The following is a 21,538-nucleotide window of genomic DNA, read 5'->3' on the forward strand; positions in this document are numbered from 1 at the left end:
ATCTGTATATTAAAGTCATCATGTTACTTTGTAGTAAACAACATTCTCTCAATTAAAACCTCCAGCCAATGGAAAACCTAGCTGCTGTGACCTGCAGTTTGCTTTTCACACATGCACAACACAGCGGGAGGTTCTCTGAGATATTTGTTTTCTCTTTTTCATTTTTGTGTCGTTAGAAGCGTCATCTACCCCCCACTCGCTCGCTGTGAATCCAGTGGGGGATCCCCTGCTGTGTTCTCACATCAGTAATCCTTAGTCATTTAAATATATGTTACACTACATATTAAGGATATAAAGGTTTTACAGGTAAAGTTCACTAAGGTTTTGTAGGCTGGCTGAGATCGATAGCGAAGCTATTTCAGAGCTATTGTTATGTATGTAACACATCTATTCTATCTAATAGAAGAACCAGGTTACATCCTGGAGTGTTTGGTTTTATCAACACTTCTTGACCCATCATAATAGCCATTTAGAGAAAGGTCGATCCATTCAAACCTAACAAAGATAGTAATACAAGCAGAAAGTGTGTGTTTGTTACCTGGTTGAATGAGCCGTAACAAGCCCTCATGTTCAGCCACCTTGTGCTTCCAGGTCTTTGTGTTGTTGGCTGCGTCCTCCAGTTTCTTTATCACCGTCTGTCTCACACACAGAACCAGTCACAACACTGCAGTTATTACCAAGTTATAAAATACAAGAGCATGTAGTTGTAAGATTTAAGAACAGTATTTTGGGAACATTGTTTAGATTTTCTATTATGTCTCAATAATAATGACACCATGTGGCCAACGAAGAAAGTACCTAACTCTAAAACAGTATATTCTAATAAATGTAGACAGACTTACTGATCAAAAAAATAAGGTCATGGTTATTATGTCAATACATCAATAATAGGAGTTTCTCTTTATACCTGTTGTCACTGTTAAATAAGGCTTTACAGTTATAGCAATACTTGCAACCATATATTATACCCGTATGGTATTGAGTATCTTTATTTTAGTATCAAATTAGGCCACAAAGAGTCATGATGTGAGCGCACAGCAGGAGATCCTCTGCAGGATTCACCGCGAGCGAGTGGGGGAGTGGATGATGCTTCTAACACGTGACAAATGCAAAAATACTAACATAAAGGAAACAGATATCTCAGGATGACAAGGCGGAGTCACACACATAGAAGACACTGACGAAGATATCAAGAAAGTTTGTGATTTAAACAAAAACACATCATCTCCGAAGTGGAATTAATACATCCTGCCTCTGCACCACAGCTCACCTCACACTGCGGAGGATTTGTTGCCAGTGTTAATGTGTCTGAGCAGAGAATCTTCCACTGTGTTGTGCATGAGTGAAAGGAAAACTGAGGAGAAAGTCCCGACCCAATTCTCCAGAGATCCTCCGCAGCTCCCATCTAAAAACGGCTTGTGATCTTATTTACAGTGATTTGATTTGGGACACAATTAGTCTCTTAGCTGACCTGGTACTGCTCCAGGGCACCCTGCCTCTCTTGCTCCAGGTGGTCCAGTTGTGTCATCGCAGCCTGCAGGGCGCTCTCTTTAGCCTGACGTTCCCTCTGCAGCTCCTGGTTCTCAGCCTCCGTCTCCGAGATGGCCCGCTGCTGCCGCAGATGGATCTCCTCCAGCTCTAACCTCTTTGTGGCCTCTTCCTCCAGTAACCTGCTCCACACAGACATTAACATGGATGAGGGGAAAGTCACATGCTTTAAATATGGGCCATTTACAAGAGTTGTGCTTCTCATTTCCACAAATATCTTTTAAAACACTGAGGGGTATAATCATGTAAAACGAGGACACATGCATACATTACCTGTATATAACAAACTTTAACAGGTATAGACACATTTAAAATAACAATATCAAGGTGAGTACCAAATGTCACTAAATGTGTGACAGACATATTTCCTCTGTCCATTAAATACAACTATTTTAGACAAGTTATAGGTTGTTGTAGTTGGACAAAGTGTCAGCAGGTGGTGCTAATGCAACTATTGACTATGGTTAAATTCAGATTGCACTTTTATATTTGTTATAAAACCCATTTTTATAAAAATGCAGCCAGGAATTTAGAGCTCCTGTCATCCTTAAAAGACAAGACAACAGTGGTGCTGAAGTTGGCCCAGGTATATTGTGACATTAACGACTTTACACTGTGCAACGTCTCCTCTCAGTCTCTGTGAGGAGTTTCAAGTGCCTGTCTAACCACAGCGTCTGTTATTGAGTTTGTTAACTTGACATCTTGACACTGGCACTTCTGATAAGACACTTGTCAACACTTCGATTGGGTTTCCTAGTAAAATAAATGAAACCATCAGAAAGGGGGGGAAAAAGATAAACTGGGGGAAACATCCATGAACCCTGCCTCTAGCTTTAATCCCAAGAGTATGAGAATAAAGGTAAATATGTAATCGGCTTTTAGCACAGAGTTAGTTTTAATGAAGCATCTACAACTGGTCTAAATGAAGATAAAGGACTGTTTATTGTGAACACTGGTTGATAAGGGGCTGCTAACATGTTCTTTACTCCTTCGTCAAACGTGAGGTGGAAAGTAAATGTCAGCAAAGAGGAAGGAAGGACAAGGGAGGAAACATAGTGGAGAGAGGGAAGTAGAAGTTGAACGTCTGGCTGTGTGTGCATGTGTAATAAAAGAGAGGAGCAGACAGTTTGGAGGCGGCCTTATGTTAAAGCCCTGTCACACACAGTTTACTGTAAATATCAAATTGAAATAATAAACCATCATAGGAGGAAAACAGAACAAATGATCAAGTGCTGCAAAATGTGACATTAACCTCACCCCTAAGTGTGTGTTTGTTCATGAACTAACAGACTTCAAAGAGTTCAGTGTTATTGGGTTGAATCCCAGTGAACGGTACAGGTATGAAAACTGCTGCTGGTTTCCATTTGTTAGAATCTGAAGGATCCAGGATTTTTTTATTCCGATGATAATTTTGATATTTGAGGGTTTAAACAGAGATAACATTAAATGTGCATTCATTTACTGCTGGTGTTTTTCTGTTGGTCTCACATTATAACCCTGACTTCTTTTCTAGAAATTAAACTTTTAAACTTAATATATTTGCAAAGACTTTTGACGTAACCTTTACTCCTCATTGACTGACCGTGCCTGTAGCCTACGGACGGCCTCCTCGTCCTGTCTGGCCCGTCTCTCGTCCTCCAGAGCGTCCTCCAGTTGACTGTACATGTCCTCCAGCTCTTTGACCCGCTGCAGGTACTGCTCCAGCTCAGTGGACTTCTGGGCCACCTGCTCCTCCATCTGCTGCCGTACCTGTGGTACCAAACAACAGAGCGGTAATTAACCTGGAATTCATGCAATAAATATAAATAATAATATAAAGAAAGAAATATATATAAACTCCAATCACCAATCAGGGAATTGATTAAAGCTCCTACACTGAAACTCGGTGAGATTTCATCCTTATTAGAGGATTGAGGAATTTGTTTCATATTGTTCCTGTTCCATATTGAGGAACAGGAACATCACCACTCAAAAGGTCCAACAAATCTGAGACCGGCCCCATGCAGCTTGTTCCAATCTATACAGTCTATGGTTCCAACACACCGGTTACCTCAAGCAGCCGGTGATTCGGTTCAAAATTACATCATAGAAATCATAGACCAGCTGGCACTTGTCTCAGTAATCTTAAAACTGTTCATGTTCAGACACAACCAGCTTCCAAACCGGTCTTAAAATCACAACAGCTGAAGTTGGCTCTTCTTGATGTCAGATCTTTGGCCAACAAATCATTCCAAGTCAGAGGTTAATGATAATAATTTGGACTGTATGTTCCTGGTTGAAACATGGCAGAGGACCCGTCCTTCAAACTATGAGTTTCCTCAGTCAGCTAGACAGGACAGAAGAGGAGGAGGGGTCGCAGTGATCTATTCCACACAGTTGGTATGCAACAACATTGAATCTGGGTGAATTTTAATATTTAGCTGTTGAGCTCAAAGCAAAATTATCAGTATTAATTATCACAGTATATCGGTCACCAAAGTATTAGCAGTTATCTCTGAAGGAACTATCAGAGCTGATGTCACCTGGTGTCACCAGGCTAATTCTGAATGGAGACTTGAATATTCATGTGATCTCGGATCATCTCTGTGTATTTGATGATGTCACCGTAACCATTGCAAAGACCAAAAGAGAAAATCTGGCCTTATGTTAAATATATGCTTTAACATAAGGCCAGAGCTTGATGAGCAGGCTGAAGTTCTGTGATATAATAAGATCAACTGAACCATACAAATGAAATGGTTGAACATTTCAATAACACCGTTTTGTCCTTCACACTAGCCCCGCCCACCTGCAGCTCTCTCCATCAAAATGTGAAGAGCTGGCCCTTTTCTTCAAAAACAAAGTCACCTCAACCAGCAAAAAGAGAAATGCTGGAAAATAATCTGGGTCAGATAACTCCTTGGATTAAATCGGGGGGTGACAAGTCTAGGTGTTACCTTAGACTCAGATCTGAGTTTTAAAACCCACATTAACAAGTTGGCCGCAACGGCATATTTCCACCTTAGAAACATAGCAAAGGTTCGGCCATTTATAAATCACAAATATGATGAAACGCTGATTCATGCCATAATTTCTAGCCGAATGGATTACTGTAATGCACTTTGTACAGGCCTCCGAAAGAAAACTTTTGCCTGTTACACACATGATTGACTTTTATGTCCTCCTCATACCAGGCTCTGAATGGGCGAGGACTGAGTTACATAGCTGACTCCCTAGTTAATTATGTCCTGACTCGAACTCTGACATCATGTGCAGCAAGTCTATCAGAGGTTCCCAACAACAACATTTTAATATATTTTTATAAACATGTTTTGTTTTTTAACTATATACTGATGTAAAGCACTTTGAGCTGCATTTCTTGTATGTTATTATTATTATTAAATATATAAATAACTCCTGGGGAACACTTATTTAACAAGTGATCCCTAAAGTAATAAATCAGCTGCCTCCTTCCTCATCATACCCTTTTAATTTCACCCTATGTAGGTTGTGTGATAGTGTGTGTCATATACACACAGTGTACACAGATGCAAACCTGCCTGTGATGATAAGACACATTTTAATCAACAATTTTAAGATCTTCTAAGGCCAATAATTGCAATGATTGAATTTTAGACTTTTTTTTAAAATTTGAAGACGCTGCAGAAACCTTGTTCAATGACCTTCAAATGAGCTGTAGAGGTTCATCAGTTTAAATCTATTACAAGTTGTTCTCTCATCATTTCACTGACCCTGATACATGTACATAAAAAAACGTGTCCTTTAGGTAATGACTCTGTGGAAGAAGGCGAGTGACCACGTACCAATTTCTCTCTCTCCAGGTCCATCCTGTAGCGGTCCTGGAGCTCAGTTTGGGTCTGAAGCCGCCTTCGTTCTTCTTCTGCTGCTTGAGCCGCTCCTTCGTCCAGAGCCTGGCCACCAGAAAAACAGATCAGTCAAAAAAAATACACGGTCAAATATTCTCAGCAGATAAAAAACACCTTTAAAGTGTTTCTATTTTGGCCGTTTACAGGTGCATTATTTTTCTTTGGGAGCTCTACTCTCTCATGGAGATCACATGAACATCACCTGAATGTCTGTGTGTGTATGTAGCTAGAGGTCAACCTTTGCTCTCTTTTTTTGTCATGATTATATGAATTTTTTATCCTTTATTGTATCGAATTTTCTGTTATACCTCACAGATTTTGTGATTTATGTTTAGTTGCTGCTACAACCCTGCAACCTTGATTTAGGACTCATTAAGTTGTCAGTGGATATCTGACCCTTACAGTGAGGGACATGACTAAAATATCTACAACTTTACAAACTCACAGAAATTATGCTAAATAAACTTTAAGTATGTGTTTACTCTAAGTCGCCATCTTCGAAAGACAAATATATCTTCAGAGTTGGCTCCTTTCACTAGACTCAGCCCTTTTACACACTTGTCCCCTGACAAATAGTGCAGCATGAACCCTGTGTCTTCCTGTGTGCCAGTCAGGTGCAGGTGTTTCCTTTCATGCTTTGTGAATTTCCCCTTTTGTCCGTGTGCTTTTTTCTCATTTGTTGCGTTGCGTTGTTGAGTGTCTCTTTGAATAACAGAAATAATTAAAAGTAATGAGATACAATGTGTGAGTATAAAGAGCACATGCGGACATTCAGTCTCTGGAGGCCTTTAGGTGAAAAACCTTGCTGATTTAGCAGCACATCAAACCCTCCCTGTGTTGTAGCAGGCATACTACTACTACTACTACTACTACTACTAATAATAATAATAATAATAAACTAATATAAGTGAGTAAAGCAGTAACCTGACGTTAACTTGTGTCATCCAGCTGTGAACTGAGTGTCGAATGCACTACAGCAGTATAGTGTGAGAGGCGGGGTCACTATTGTATATTTGTGTGTGTGTGTGTGTGCAAGACAGAGAGTCCAATCACTTTCTGTAACCATGCATGTGTGTCCATTGTGCATTGAGGCCATCAGCTCTGTGAGACTGAGACTTGCACCTCAATGGCAGATTGTTGTGCTGCGTCGTCCCCAACAAACACACACTGTTCTCTACTGTACACAACTCTGATGTGACTAGCTTGTCATAATGCTGCAACATGTCCTGTATGTGCTGGAAACCTGGGAACCAAATTGCGGGGTTCGTGTTTTTAGTTGAGTTGAAGGATAATGTGAGTCGATACGATCATTCAAATGGGCCCTGACAATAGTGGAGATACTGTCCAATGTACAGTATAAAGGATGCACACACAACCACATCCATAAACAGTTTCATATCACAAAGACTTGTTTATAATTGCAGAACATAAACACCACAACCAGACCACACATTTTTTCTACAGTTTTCTACAGTTTTCTACAGGCAGCCCTGGGTTATTAGGTAAGTCATAAATAGAACATAAGAAGAACATTGTGAGATGGTCGTTTTTGGACAGTTTCTGATTCTACAGGGAATAATTCATGGATCTTGATGGGAAAAAATTAAATTTGTGTGTATACGTGTAAACACTAAAAAACGGAAACTGAAAAAATGCCTCCGCTTTTTGCCCCAACTGGTCGAGGCAGATGGCCGCCCACATTAAGTCTGGTCCAGCTAGATGTTTCTTCCAGTTAATGAGGGAGTTTAGTGCAATTTGGTGCGGCTTGATTACATTTAAAGGGGCTGTGTTTGACTGAGTGACAGTCTAGCTCTTCTATGGGAAATGGTCCTGTCTACACTGACATGGGAAACACATTTCAGTGCAGTCATATACAACACCACCACTGAGTATGGCCTCAATAATAAACACATTTCAATTAACTGAACATTATGATCCTCCTAAATGTAGAATCTGCTTTTTTAATAGGATGAAAATGTAGAAGAGGTCAACATGTTGAGTGCAAATATTACAATGATTACAATAGCTTCAAAGTTCAAAGTTCTGACATCTACAACCATAAATCAATAATTTAAGCTAAAGGTGTAAAACTATAGTATTTTCTATTTAATTTTTGTTTCCTATTTTTTATATTTTCTATATTTATAATTGCACAAACACACCACAGCAAATTCCATGTATGTGTAAACCTACTTGCCAATAAAACTGATTCTGATTCTAATTCTGATTCTACAGTCGACTCTGACGACGTCAGCTCTCTACTGTTTGTGAAACTGACACTTCCTGTTGAACCCTTTACAGTGTTAACAGGAAGCAGGTATTCGTCATCAGGTAAATCCACATCATGACTGATCAGTGTGAACAGGCCGCATGGTGACTCAGGTTTTGGGAGATTTACGGGAAAAACATGTCTGATGGAAACTTACCCCCCCTCAGTTCAATCCACATTCCTCTGTCTGCACCAGGTGACAGACTATTCATGAGGTTGCGGGTGGAGCTGATCTCTATACATGTTTAGGTGACCTATAGACCTGCAGCAGTGTGTGTCTGAAACAACTAATACATACTAACCAAAAATACATTCACTGTGTCATTGATAAGAACACCAAACATGATGGACTCAGCCTGAGCCACTTTAAGGTTTGACGTTATGTCTGAGGAATGTTGTTCAGTCAGCTCCGACACTTTGTTCAGCTGCACTTGTGAGGACGTCAGCTGCACTGACACACGTCTGATGGGAATTATTATCTGTCATATTTCCTTCTTCTGAAAGAACGAGTTCATCAGAAACTACGGTATTAGACAACATATGACTTATACCTGCAACAGTTGGTGTCATCTAATAGGAACTTGTGTTTAACATATTTGATTGACTAAAGGGGGAACTCGCTGCCTGACGCTGCTGCTCCTCCATGTTGTGTTTCTATCACATGTTCAGATTTTATTTCTGAAGTTCTCTTCTCTGGAAACTCTGCAGTGTTAACCTACTGCGGTTATTAATATGAATGGAAGGGTTCCTTTTTTAACACAACTTGACCTCAGAGACTCCTCCATATTTCTATAAAGACAATCAGGGGCTTGTACTACAAAGCAGGATTTGTGGTTATGGAGGAAACTTGAGGTTTAACTCTGAGTTTTCAGTCCTATGAAGCTGGTTCACTTGTTACTGATGTTCTTTGAGATTTTCACAGAATAATTCATGGATCTTGATAAAAAACAAAATCAGGCACATTAAGGTGTCAGGAAATTTGGTGCAGTTTGATTGAATTCAAGGGAACTGTTGGGCCTTGGTAGAGAAATGCGCTCCTTCTAGCTGACCTTAGTGTATTTCCAAAGGACAGATGCCATGTAAAATGTCACAGTAACTGAGTACAATATATTCTATTACAATCACATGCCACAAACTAGTGGAACAAGAAAAGAAAGAACCCTTCATCGTTGGATGTTCATTTTGTGACTGATTCAGTATGATGAGAAGAACCCACAGATCAGTGGATGAACAGGGATTTATCGGAGATTGTTTCCCAGTAAAGAGCTGAGTCAGCTATGTAGAGGTTTGTCTTAAGCAGCTACACAAAGTCCTTGTCAAAGATTTATAGTCAGTGGTGCTTAAGAAACTATTCAGAACAACAAGTCCTCTTCCTTCATGATCTGTTAGCCTCTCCTTCCAATGTTTTAAACAGTCTGAGCCGGCTGCTTTACACTATAAGTTTAAAATTCTCCTCTGGGGAAATCCCTCAGGGTTTTTTTTACTTACTTACTCCAGTGAATGACTTCCTTCTTCTTTGCTGAGCACATATTTAAACACAAAACCCATTCTGATGTTTCAGATGTGTTCACATCACCGTCTCTAACACTGATGCACAATCCTCCTGTTTTACTGCACATGTATTTTAATCACCAGTCCACTCAGTGCTGTTTTTCTATATAAGCCTCTCATCTTTGTCTGGGTTTTTCTTTGTCAGTATTTTTAATCTCTTCAGTGTCTATTAAACATGTTTTTTTCTTAGAAATAGAAAAGTACATTTAGTAGCCCCAACTAACCATGCAGTTCAACAGCTCTGCCATCAGTTCTGCCTCGTTTATAAAGTTTAATTTTTAGTTACTTTATTTCTGAGGATATACTTAAGTAGAGTTGTGCTTTTGTCCATCATGTTTACAGACATGAGCGGGGCACAAGGGCGTAAAGCAAGTCAGTACAACACCACCACAAACGCTGAACTCAGAGATAACTAACACCTTTATGACAAGTGTCAAAAAACATTACTGGCTTCACAAAACACTTAATGGTAGAACTGCAGTATTAAGTAGCACATGAATGTACTAAATCAGCAGATAGAAGAGTTAGTGGAAACAGAGCTAACTAACAATGTAGAACAAGAATGACACACAGAGAGTACATACCTCCACCAAGCCTCAACAAACTCCCTGTGAAACCTCATTTCAGTTTAGTAGATCCAGAGTTTTACTTGGATCTGCACCAAATTGCACACACTCATAAATACCAGTCATCTTAATATGGCAAATATTTTAAAATCACGATCCATGAATTATTCTCTGAGAAATTAAGGAAAAAAAACACTTAGTACTTGCACCCTTGCAACGTTAAAGAAAGTGAAAGAAAATCCTGGACGAGCCCCCTGATCAGGATCTGCACCAAATAATAATGAGTTATTTCCTGACCTATACCACAAACAGTACGTCCACTAAGTTTCTTGTAAATCCGTCAAATAGTTTTTGTGTAATCCTGCTAACTAACAAAAAAAACAACCAACAAACAACCCCCCCTGCCAAACTGTAAACTGGACCAGACTGAGGATAAACCATCTCATACACATATTATTACCCTTCCACATTAGCCCAATTTGACCCATTCATTCGTCCTGCCCTCCTTGTGCCAAAGAAATACTGAAACACACTAAACTACGTTTCATTCTGGATACTTTAAAGGGGGATCGGACATTTCCTGAGTAAACTGGATTAACAGAGGAACATAAGTATGTGCACATGTGTCTGAGGTTGTCTCCTCACCTTCCTCATGTTCTCCAGCTCCAGCTGTTTGGCCTCATTGGCCGTCTGCAGCTCCCTCATCCTCAGCTCCAGGTCCTCCTGCTCTGCCTGCTGCTTCACTCGCAGCTCCCGCCGCTTCAGCCGAGCCTCGCAATGCGGCGCCTTTCGGCCCTGACGCAGCAGACTCACACAGGTCTGAATGGCTGAGAGGAAAAGAATCATTTCAGAGAATTTTTTTTTCTTTTTCTGGTGGCAGCTTCTTTGCTACTTTGCTGGATTCTCCAGTTTTTTATAATAATAATAATAATCAGAATCTTTGGGTTTCGGGCTTTTGCTAAGACAAAAAACGTAGTTTGAATGAGTTACTATGTAGTTTATTGCTATTTTCTGACATTTTATGCATTTATCAATAACTCAAGTTATAAAAAAAATAATATTGATAAACAATTTTTATGATTTCAGGTTAATAAATCTGTGATGGAGAATAATCCCTATCGTTAAATTATCTTGATAATTAATGAGTCAATTTCATAAATCTTTCAAGAAAAGAGATCATATATTTTAAATCTTGCAGCCTCTCACATGTGTGCATTTGCTCTGCTGATTTTTTCTTTCACTGTCTAAAGTTGTTCACGTAAAACCAGACATTGTAGATGTCATCTTGGGTTCTGCAAAAATGCATAGGTCACAATTTATTTGACATTATACTGTATATAATAAATGATAGAAAGAAATCAGCAAATAACCCAATAATTTTCTAAGAGGGATTATGTAATGAAGAAAACAACTCAGGCTTTAGTTTCAAATATTCCAACCCTGAGCACCCCGATCTGATACTTTATCTTATTTTATTATCAATTTATATCTCAGTTTTCTACTGAGGTCAATGAAATATTCTCAACTTGTCACCATCAGAGAAATGCAGCTTTGCTAAAAATACTCTCTTTCAGTAGTGTGGAGTGACTGAGAGATAATGAAGTCACCATGTCAGCAGAGTTACAGGAAATGCTGATTATCAGATGAGTAATGAAAAAAACAATGTCGGTGTTTTTTAGTTTTGGAATAAGTCTCATCTCTACTCACCATGCATCCACTCCTGTCTCTTCTTCTTGTCCGACGCATTGATCTCAAAGCTTTTCAGTGACGACCTGATGATGAAGAGGCACTTCTTTCCCTCTTTGTCTGGTAAAGGCTGAATGGATACAAAATAGATTAAGATAAATAGACTAATGTGTGCAAACATGAAGAGTATAGATCATTTCCACAGAGCTTTCAGCTGTGCTTTTAAAATGCACAAGATCAAGAATAAATTCCATGAGAAACAGTAAGGTTCTTGCCTCCACACTGCAGTTTCCATCCAATAAGATGTTTCCTTTCTTATCAGCCAGGTCCTCGCCAACGTAGTAGGACATGGAGTTTGGTTCCAGCATGAACCAGCGCTCCGTCCAGTTCTTCCTCTTGTGACCTTTCTTCAACATAAAGCCCTGCAGAGAGAAACAGGGGTCAGTTACACCAACAATTAGAGGTTTGTCATCTACTGGTAATTTAATGGCTGGATTCTCTGTATGATGCTGGACAGGAGCAGAACAGTGGGATGAGTCCAAACAAACTGCTGTGTGTGTGATCATGGTTATGAACAAACTAGTGCAATCTAATACAACAATTCTACGATAAATCCACTCCTGTGTGAAATCAAAGCCTTGTTCGTCATGTATAAAGACTGAATGATCCGAGCTCAGTCTGTGCAGGGCTGCTGCGGCTCACCTGTTTGAGCACATCCAGGATGAGCTCCTGGTAGACCTCCGTGATGCCCATGGAGAGCGTCTGCCGGTCAATGGCTTTACTGAAGTGACCCGAACCCACCAGGCTGATGAGCTCCCAGGCGCTCAGACACTGCTGCTTCGAGTCCAGCTGCAGCTTGTAGTCCTCGAACCGCTCCTCCACCCAGCTGCCCCCCATCGCCTCCGTCAGCTTACGCAGGAAGTATTCGATCTGGGCGCAGAGACAAATACAGGACCTTGAAATATTATCATACAAAATGGTCACATTTTATTTGACATAAAAAAAAACAATATGATTGTTCAGATTTTTCTTTGAAACGATACAGCTGTTTATAATCAAAGATGCTTGTCCTGTATGTTTCCCACAATTCATCTGGACAAGGGCTTATTGCGGCATACAACTTGCTTCTGCAAACAATCTTCCAGTGATTCAGCTCTGATGTTTGTAGTACCCAACAATAAATCGTCCAGCTTTTGTAATAGAACAGGAAGCTGGAAACTTCCTTTTCTGCTCTTAACCGAAGCAGTGAAAAAACACATCGACACAAGTACAACTCAACTCCAGCTCTGAATTCATGTCTGGCCTGTGTGATATTTTCATTTAAATGAGCAACGAGAGAAGTGGGAAGTTATCAGACTAATACTGGTTAGCGTGACTCGATTGACATCATAACTTCCCCCATTTAGACAGGCAAGGAACCATTTCTTTTAAAAAAGTGTTTTTCCCACATGGAGATCGAGTAGACGGTTACAGATGAGAAGTGTTTTAAATAACTTGATTTTCTTTTCTAATTCTATACTTTTGGAAGTTTATCTTCTCTCTTGATCTCTTCACTTGTTACGACAGAACTTTAAACGGGTTACTGAGTTAGACCTGAAACAATTAGTCCATCCATTAATTAGTCAATCAGCAGAAAATGTAATCGTTTCTTTAGGATTCGATTTTTTAGGTTATTGTTCAATCTAAAAGTCAAAAACTTTGACCGCTTGGAGATTTAATTTCCCTCTCTTGTCTTACATGATATTTAAAAGATTTGGGGTGATGAACACTCACCTCTTCGGTGACGATTGTCAGCGGATAGCTGTCCTCAGACAGGAAGTTGAAGATGCACCAAATCTTGAAGGCGTCGTCGTTGGAGATGAGCAGCTGACTCTGTTGCAGGTTTTTCCTGGAGCTCAGAGTCCAGCACATTTTGTTGAAGTCCTGACGGTCAAAGTTATCAGTCACCTGCAGCAGAGCACAAGAGCTGTGGTGAGCTGGGGATTCATGTTCGACACAACAGATGAAAAAAAAGGAGAGATGACTTATTAAAACACTGCCCAAAAAAATGAAGGGAACACTTAACCGTCACACTATAACAGTTAAACTTCGGGATATCAATCTGTCCATTTAGGAAGCACAAGTGATCAACGAATCAATTTCACCTGCTTTGGTGCAAATGAAAATGTCAACAGGTTCAATGGAGGCAGAAGCAAGACATCCGCCCAAAGAGGGAAATGGTTTTACATGTGGTGACCACAGACAATTACTCTCTCCTTATCCTTCCTGACTAATTCCTCTCTAGTTTTGTGTTCTGCTGGAGTCCTTGCCGCTACTGGTAGCATGAGGCGGTATCTTCAGCCCGATTAGGTTGCACAGGTAGCCCAGCTCCTCCAGGATGGAACATCCATATGTGTGGTCGCAAGAAGGTTTGCTTAGTCTCCCAGCACAGTCTCACGAGCATGGAGGAGATACCAGGAGACTGGCCATTACACGAGGAGAGCTGGACAGGCCCGTAGAAGGGCATCAACCCAGCAGCAGAACATGTGACAGGCGTGAAAGAATCTGAAGACACCGTGGTGAACCTTATGCTACCTGTAACATCATCCAGCATGACCGGTTTGCTGGTGGGTCAGTGATGGTCTGAGGAAGTATATCCTTGAAGGGATTCACAGACCTCCATGTCGTAGCCAACGGTCCCCTGACCGCTGGTGCAGTGGGCCCTGGGTTCCTCCTGGTGCAGGACAATGCAGTGGCCAGAGTGATGAGGCAGTTCCTGGATGACGAAGGCATTGATGCCATTTACTGGCCCTCACGTTCCCCTGACCTAAATCCAATTGAGCAGCTATGGGACGTTATGTATTGGTGCATACGACACCACCAAGTACCTCCACAGACTCTCCAGGAGCTCACTGATGCCCTGATGCAGGTCTAGGAGGAGATTACCCAGGAGACCATCTGCCGACTCATCAGGAGCATGACCAGACATTGCCAGGAGTGCATAAAGGCACACAGGGGCCATACACACTACTGAGTCACATGATGAGTTTCTGTGATGAAATTGACCCAAGTTGGGTTTCAATTTTTTACTTAGATTTTCGGTGTGGTTTTGAATTCAGCCCTCAATGGGTTGAAGATTTTGATTTCCATTGACCGTCATTTTGTTCTTAACAAATTATACAATGTCCACCAGTGGAGATATCAACTTGAATAATCTATTCAACAAGATCTGATGTGTGATTAAAGGTTCCCCCTTATTTGTACTTCGTTCCCTTATTTGTACTTCATTACTTCCCACCTCTATAAATTGACCAAGGATTTAACCCCATCTGTCATTTGAATATATTCAAAGTACTTTTCATTCCCAGAGGGAAAACACAAACCCAACAGAAAACTGCCAAACAAGTGAGAAAAGGGGTCTGTTAAAACAAAAACCCTCTAAGGATCAGATTCCAGAGCAAATAAGAGGAAAGCTCTTGAAAAGGTACAACTGGTGCAGTGGAGTGGAAGTGTTTTCCTCGAGCTGGTGAACAGTAGTGTCTCCATGGAGACTCTTGGCCGCTGTCCCTTTAAAAAAAAAAAAAAAAAAGTCACCAGCTAACCCCGAAAAACAACTTGAAAAACGTGGACTGAAGTTTTTCTTTTCAAAAACCACTATTTGCATAGACTTTGTGAGAAATGTGGTGATGGCATTTCATTGTGGTCTGAGCAGCCTGCGAAGCAAAACCTGGTTTCGTAATCTCCGCACAGAAAAGAACACAATAAAGATAACAACAGTTACAGCAGCAATAACATGAACCTGTATGAAAACATCACTCACATGTTAACTGTGACTGTGACACTCCTGATATTAACAACTCTAAATAAACTTATATTAGCTTTATCAGATAAAATAACAGGAATGTATTGTAAATAGATTCAAACTAATATAACCACACAACACAGACACAAGATGTAAAGACCTGTCGGTGATTCTGTCAGTATCCTGCCACTGTTAATGTATTTCTGATCATGTTATGGACTTAACTGAACCTTCAGTAAATGGCTTCACAAAGGCTCATCATCGTTTGACATTTCTTTATAGATTAGTTGTAAGCCATTAGAAAACATTCAAACAAAACACCATGTTGTCATATTGTGATATGTAACGAGAGCCAATGTGAGACTAGAACTTTATAGTTCTGTTCCAGAAGAAAATGATATAACGGATAACACTTTGTTTTACAACATAGAAAGTAAACCACAGGTAGATGAAAGTAATGCGGAAGAGATTGCACTGAGATCCTCAAGCTAGTGGAACTGAGGCTCGCCATATTATCACCATCATCAGTAGTAGTAGTGGGAGTAACAACTGAAAGGTTCATTTTCATTTGGTATACAACAGCTTCTGATCTTGCATTAAAATCCCTTCTGCTGATGAAGTCTTTAGGTTGAAGGTAACAAAAAAATCCAAAAACAATAAGTGGATCTTGAGTCAAATAAATTGCTGATGTTGATAAAGTGATTCTTGTGTTTATATCACACAAACTGAGCTGTGACATCACATGAAAAACAGCTCAGAGCTTTTCCACTGGGAAAAAAAACAGAGATTTCAAAATAAACTTTGTACTATGATGCATTATGTTTAATTCTGTTCATTTTCTGTGCTGAGGCAGACATTCAGTCCTCGTGAATGACTGCAGTGAAGTGGTGTGGACTATTCTAAGGCAGCACAGGATCTGATGTAACTTTCTATTGTCCTAATTTAGGGCAAGTGCCTTTGTGGAAACCTGGGCTGGATGTTAAAGTGATACTCCACCCAGAATCTCCATAGCTCCCTCCCCTTTGAAAAAAGTTTGTATTCAAGAGAACATGCTACAGCCTTTTCTAATGGAAACACCAATCACTTCCTCCAACATAATATACTACTGTGCGTCCACAGGCTCAGTATGTTCCTGATAGTCCTCACTTTCCTCAGAGCTCACATGCTAAGAGAGAAACGTCTCTCAGTAAATACAACACAGTTTAACTGCAGCACAAATTACTTCGCCTAAAATAATGATAGACTTGCATCAAAACCTCTATACATCAGTTTCAACAACAACAAAACATTATAACCTCAGTGGAGATACGATTGATAGGAAGGTAGTTGCTGTTGGACCAATAAACTGGGTTAGGGTTAAGCAAATCAGTTGAGAGGTATTCTTTTTATGTTGTACTAAGGTTGTTTAAACTTTCCATATATGTCTTTTTGTCAGTGTGTAATGATATTGTAACATATTTCCATCAACCTGTTACATTAGAAAACGATGGTAAAAACTGCACTGGACTATTTCTATAGCCACCTCTAGAACCATCAAGACAGCGTTTCTCCCATGATGAATATCAAGTTATCATATTTCAAAATCTGACTGAAAAAAACTTGTGTTCAGGTGGTGACTTGTGTGCATCGTCCTGCTGCCCGTTTTAGACTTGTGGTTCTGAGTGAGTCAGCACACAGACGAGGGGAACGGCATGATGCTGTGAAAGCAGAGTTTGTTATGGAAGAGCAACTCTTTGTGTCATGCTCATCGTGTTGGTCTTTGTCCTCATGGCTCGGTGACTCTCGGTCTCTATCTTTTTCTATTCCTCCTCTCGCTCCGTCCATCACTCTCTCGGTCTCTACACTTCAACAATAAGAGCCTTGTCAGTGCTGCCTGCCCTCAGCTCCACATGTCCATTAGGATTCAGGAGCCAAACTCCAGCTTAATGAGCAGCAGCATTTTTCAGCTCTCACAGAAAGTCCACAGGAGTGAAGCAGGGACAATTACACAGCTCGTTAACAGTTAAACAAGACTTCCTGCTATTTGATCAAGGGGATTGCTGCAAATGAAATATTCACCACAAGGGACAGGACCAGTATTCAGTGGAGGTTAGAAGATGACATATTTAAGTCATTTAAAAAGAGGAAATGATAAGTTTTTAATGCTCCAGAGCACAAAATGATCACACGCACTGCAGGTGTTAGCTGGGAGGTTCATCCGTACCAAAAACCTTACAACTGTGTGGTCAATGTGTTGAGACTTCAGGGTTTCAAAACTTTATTTCTAAATGTCCGGTAAGAAAAATGAAACTAATTCACCCATTCTTGCACAATGTGTAGGTGGAAAAGTGTTTCTTACCAGCAGAGCAGGTTTTACAAACCTGGATGGTGTAAATATGAAATATTTGAACTATGAAATCTTCTTACAGTTAGGACTCTTTGAGTTTATCTATTCCTTCAAAGGTCAGCGCGATCAGGACAGTGTGCATGTGGTTGAGCATCATCACTGTACCAAACTTGAACTCAAAAGGAAAGCACCACACAAATAAAAAAGAGGAGTGAAAATGACAAAGAATGTAAAAATCTTTCAAACACAGATACAAGGAGAATGGTGTTATGTAATCACGGTGACATGATGTTAAAAGTTCACATTTTTGAAGTTTATCTAGCAGGTTTTTTTGGCTTCTTCCTCTTCCTCTTTCCTCTTTATGCTTGATGTGGAGATATCTCAAATCAAAATAAAAACTGACATAGCCGAGATATTGGTTGAATCAGTTCACCTTTCTGTGAGTTGGTCCAACAGAGTTGCAACAACTGCAAAATGTCCTCCCCTGTATATTTCTTGGTCATGACCATGAACTGTATATTAACATGGACAACACATCTCCACTTCCTCTCACTATCCTGAAGTGAGGCCAAAACATAGTGGATATCAACGTTGGAATCTTGTGCATTTGGAGCCAGAGTCTGCTTGGTGGAGATCAGGAGATTGAAGCCATTGATATCTCGACCAATCGCGAGTCAGTCTCGATCGCGATCCGTTTTTATAGCATCAAATAATTAATAGAGACCAAACTTACTAGGAAAATGTATGCTTCTTAAACAAACATCAGTGTGATAAGAATTATCTAAAATGAAAGAAAAATGTATTTGATATGTACTTTAGGTTTGGTCCATGTCCAATCCACTAACATGGAGGGATCAGGCTTTATGGCGGATACTGCAGCCAGCCACTAGGTGGCGAGACACTTTGGCTTCAGACACTTAAGCTTGGGAGCAGTCATCTTCAACCTTTTTATACAGTCTATACTCATGACGGTTAAAAACAATGGTACACAATTTGTTTTGGGTAGTGTAAAGGTGAATTCATAAAGTAACTAAACAAGTATTAGTGTATTAGTCATCTTACAATCCACCAGTTCTGTGTAAAAACCTTAAGTGTATCTTAAGCTGTATCTTAAGAATTGTGTGTTTGTCACATCATGTTGTCATCTTACAATTTTTGTGTTATTAACGTGAAATGTCCTCCCATATGTCGCACCACAGCAGCTCAGCATGGAAACACTGTCCATGAAAACATTACGACAAACATAATGTGATTAAAAAGTCATTAAGCCTCCTGAAGCCTCATATTAGCTTTAATAATTTTTTGCACTGAATTAGGACTTTCAATGGAATAGCATTAGAGAGGATTTCTGTCAGTGTGGACCGCAGGAATAATTACAGCCAAAAATGACACTCAGACACACAGACACACTCTGGATGGTTCAGGGTTAACACTTGCTTCTGAGGAATGTTTCACTTCAATGAACCACAAAGTGGTGAGTTCTGAGCTTCAATGTCACCGCTGTCTCTTCTTTCTTTGGCATTTCAGTGTCAGGTTTCACCGCACTGACACAGTTCTCATTGTTTTTGTACTTTGCTAAGAAGAAATGTCAGGGGTGTGCAATTTATTTACTTCTGCATTGTTACTGACTGGGTCAGAGAAGACGAGGATGACACACACACGTAGACAAATGATGAGGCAAAACAACCCTGGACACAGACATGTAAAATGTCCTCTACCTCTCTACAAAGAAGAAAGACCACCAGAACCAAAATCAGAAAATGTCTTTTAAAGATAATTGTGTCTCTTTGTGATTATGTTATGCCTCTATCAACTATGAAATGATTGTGACTCTTATCAGCTGTTTTGCATCATTTTGTAGTGTGTATTTGTTTTGTTTCATTAGTTTTGTTTCTGTGCCCGTGCAGTCGTTTTCTGTCTCTTTGGTCTAGTTTTGAATTTCTTTGTACTCGTCTTTGTGGTCATGTTGTGTCACTTTCAGCTGTCTTAGAATTTTCTATAGCTGATTAGTGTGTATTTGTCTCTATGGTTGTGATGTCTTTTAGCAGTCATTTTGTGTCTCTGTGGTCTGTTTTTGAGTCACTTTGCGGGTGAGTCAAATTACCAGGTAAATGCTCAGGACATGTTTTGCTGCTTTCCCTTCGTACTGTGGCAATAATGGTACAGCACAATGACATTTGCCATTCTTCCAGTGGAAATTGAAAAGCTTTCGAGTCACTTTGTGTCTGTTTTGACTCACTTTGTGTATTTTTATAGTTTCCATCTCTTTATATTTGTTTTGCATCTCTGTATGTGGTCATTTTGTGTCTTTTTTTCCATTTGATGACATTCAAGATGAATTCTTAACATACACATAACTTAAGAGTATTCCTACGTTTACATTTTTCTTGACCATCAACTTTATCAGTGTGTAAAATAGGTTGTTGTTGTCCTGCCTTTCAGGTTTCTGGTGACAACACAAACATGTGCATACACAACAACTCATACATACATGCATACATGTACACAGTCTCCCAGTGTGTGAGAGCGGGTGGAGTTTCCTCAGGAGTGAGAGCAGCTGAATGTACCAGCCGACGCCCTTGCTCTCCACTGAGAGGTCACCACCACTTCAATGGGAGGGTGGGGGGGTATTAACATCTGCTCATGAAGTCACTTCTCCTTTCCTGAAGCTAACTCCAGAAGTTCATTTACTAGAAGAAAAGAGTGCCTGTTTCCCAGAGACGTTACCTTTTCAAACCAAACATTACAAACTCACACTGTCCAGTCAAATTTAGATCCTATTCACATTACTGTATTTTATACTCTCATGTGAATTTTAGTCAAATGGCCAAATCATGCACAAGACATATGTCATCACAACCCTCAACAAAAGCAGCCTGCCTCAGTGATTTCAGCAACAACAGTGGCACCAGCGCCGGCCTTAACCTTGACAGATTTGTTACAATCCCTTCAGAGTAACAGAGTCCACATGAAACTTTACAGCAGCACAAAGACTAACACAACAGATGACGGAGAGATGAATAGATTCATTGAAACAAAATTAGTGTGATTTTAGGTAAAACTTTGTTTTTGCTTTTTCTTAACATAAAACTCATGAATTCAATATTTATAAATAAGGACACTAGCACATCATTTATCCATCATTTACAGTTTTAGATCTATGTTGCAAGAGTTGAATATGAATTAAATCAATATATTTCAATTTTCATCATATCTATCCAATAACCACTGTAAAAGTAATTTTAATTACCCCGTGGAGTAATCCAAGCATCATTCCACTAATGAACTTAATGACTACAGACCATGGAAATGCCATAAAAACAAATTAAACAATAATCAACTTATCATAGGACTTCAGAAAATAGGTATGCTGCATTTCTTCAGGGCTCAGCGAGTCCAATTTAGGAACCAACAAACATGCGACAGTATGAAGGAAAAACACAAGATATGATGATTAACTCTTTTTAGAGCTGCCACATTTAGTCAGTTAATCGAATAGTCCATCATTACAAAATCATTTCAGACATTCAAGCGAAACAAATGAGAAATGTTTGCAACAAAATGTGAAGATTGGGCTGATTTCTTCGGATTGATGAACGAACAAAGCAAGAGAAGATATTCAAGACTGTTGTCAATTCAATTCAAGACTTTTTCATACCTAAACGGCCTTTGTGCTGAGGAGAGTGACTCCACTTTAAGACTTGTAAAGACCTGGGCAGACACGCTGATCCAACCAGAGGTCAAAGGTTCTTTGACCTTTAGGAGAGTTTTTATGACACAACAGAATTCCAAACCTTTCACCACGGCAACACCCATAGACCATCATCATGACATCATACTGCAAGAACACCAGACAGCCAGCGAGAGTTCCAGGCTACTTATGACATCACAAAATGAAAGGCCTTTTCTCTTGTCATGATGCCTAGAACAACAATCACCAGCGTT

At 39.9% G+C, this 21,538-nt stretch overlaps 1 protein-coding gene across 1 annotated transcript in view; it reads right to left on the reverse strand.

The window, feature by feature from the left end:
- swap70b (switching B cell complex subunit SWAP70b) overlaps positions 1 to 21,538 on the reverse strand; it is a 43,342-nt gene that overhangs the window by 1,767 nt on the left and 20,037 nt on the right. Inside the window, exons 4-12 of the mRNA XM_034588493.1 lie at positions 13,260 to 13,433; positions 12,189 to 12,416; positions 11,762 to 11,908; positions 11,508 to 11,616; positions 10,446 to 10,627; positions 5,352 to 5,459; positions 3,131 to 3,297; positions 1,472 to 1,670; positions 539 to 635 (exon numbers count right to left, since the gene is read on the reverse strand). Coding sequence (XP_034444384.1) covers positions 539 to 635; positions 1,472 to 1,670; positions 3,131 to 3,297; positions 5,352 to 5,459; positions 10,446 to 10,627; positions 11,508 to 11,616; positions 11,762 to 11,908; positions 12,189 to 12,416; positions 13,260 to 13,433 — 1,411 coding nt within the window. The remainder of the gene's footprint in view (positions 1 to 538; positions 636 to 1,471; positions 1,671 to 3,130; positions 3,298 to 5,351; positions 5,460 to 10,445; positions 10,628 to 11,507; positions 11,617 to 11,761; positions 11,909 to 12,188; positions 12,417 to 13,259; positions 13,434 to 21,538) is intronic.

Source organism: Hippoglossus hippoglossus, chromosome 6 (genome assembly GCF_009819705.1).
Source record: "Hippoglossus hippoglossus isolate fHipHip1 chromosome 6, fHipHip1.pri, whole genome shotgun sequence".
In the NCBI taxonomy this organism is placed as follows: Eukaryota; Metazoa; Chordata; class Actinopteri; order Pleuronectiformes; family Pleuronectidae; genus Hippoglossus; species Hippoglossus hippoglossus.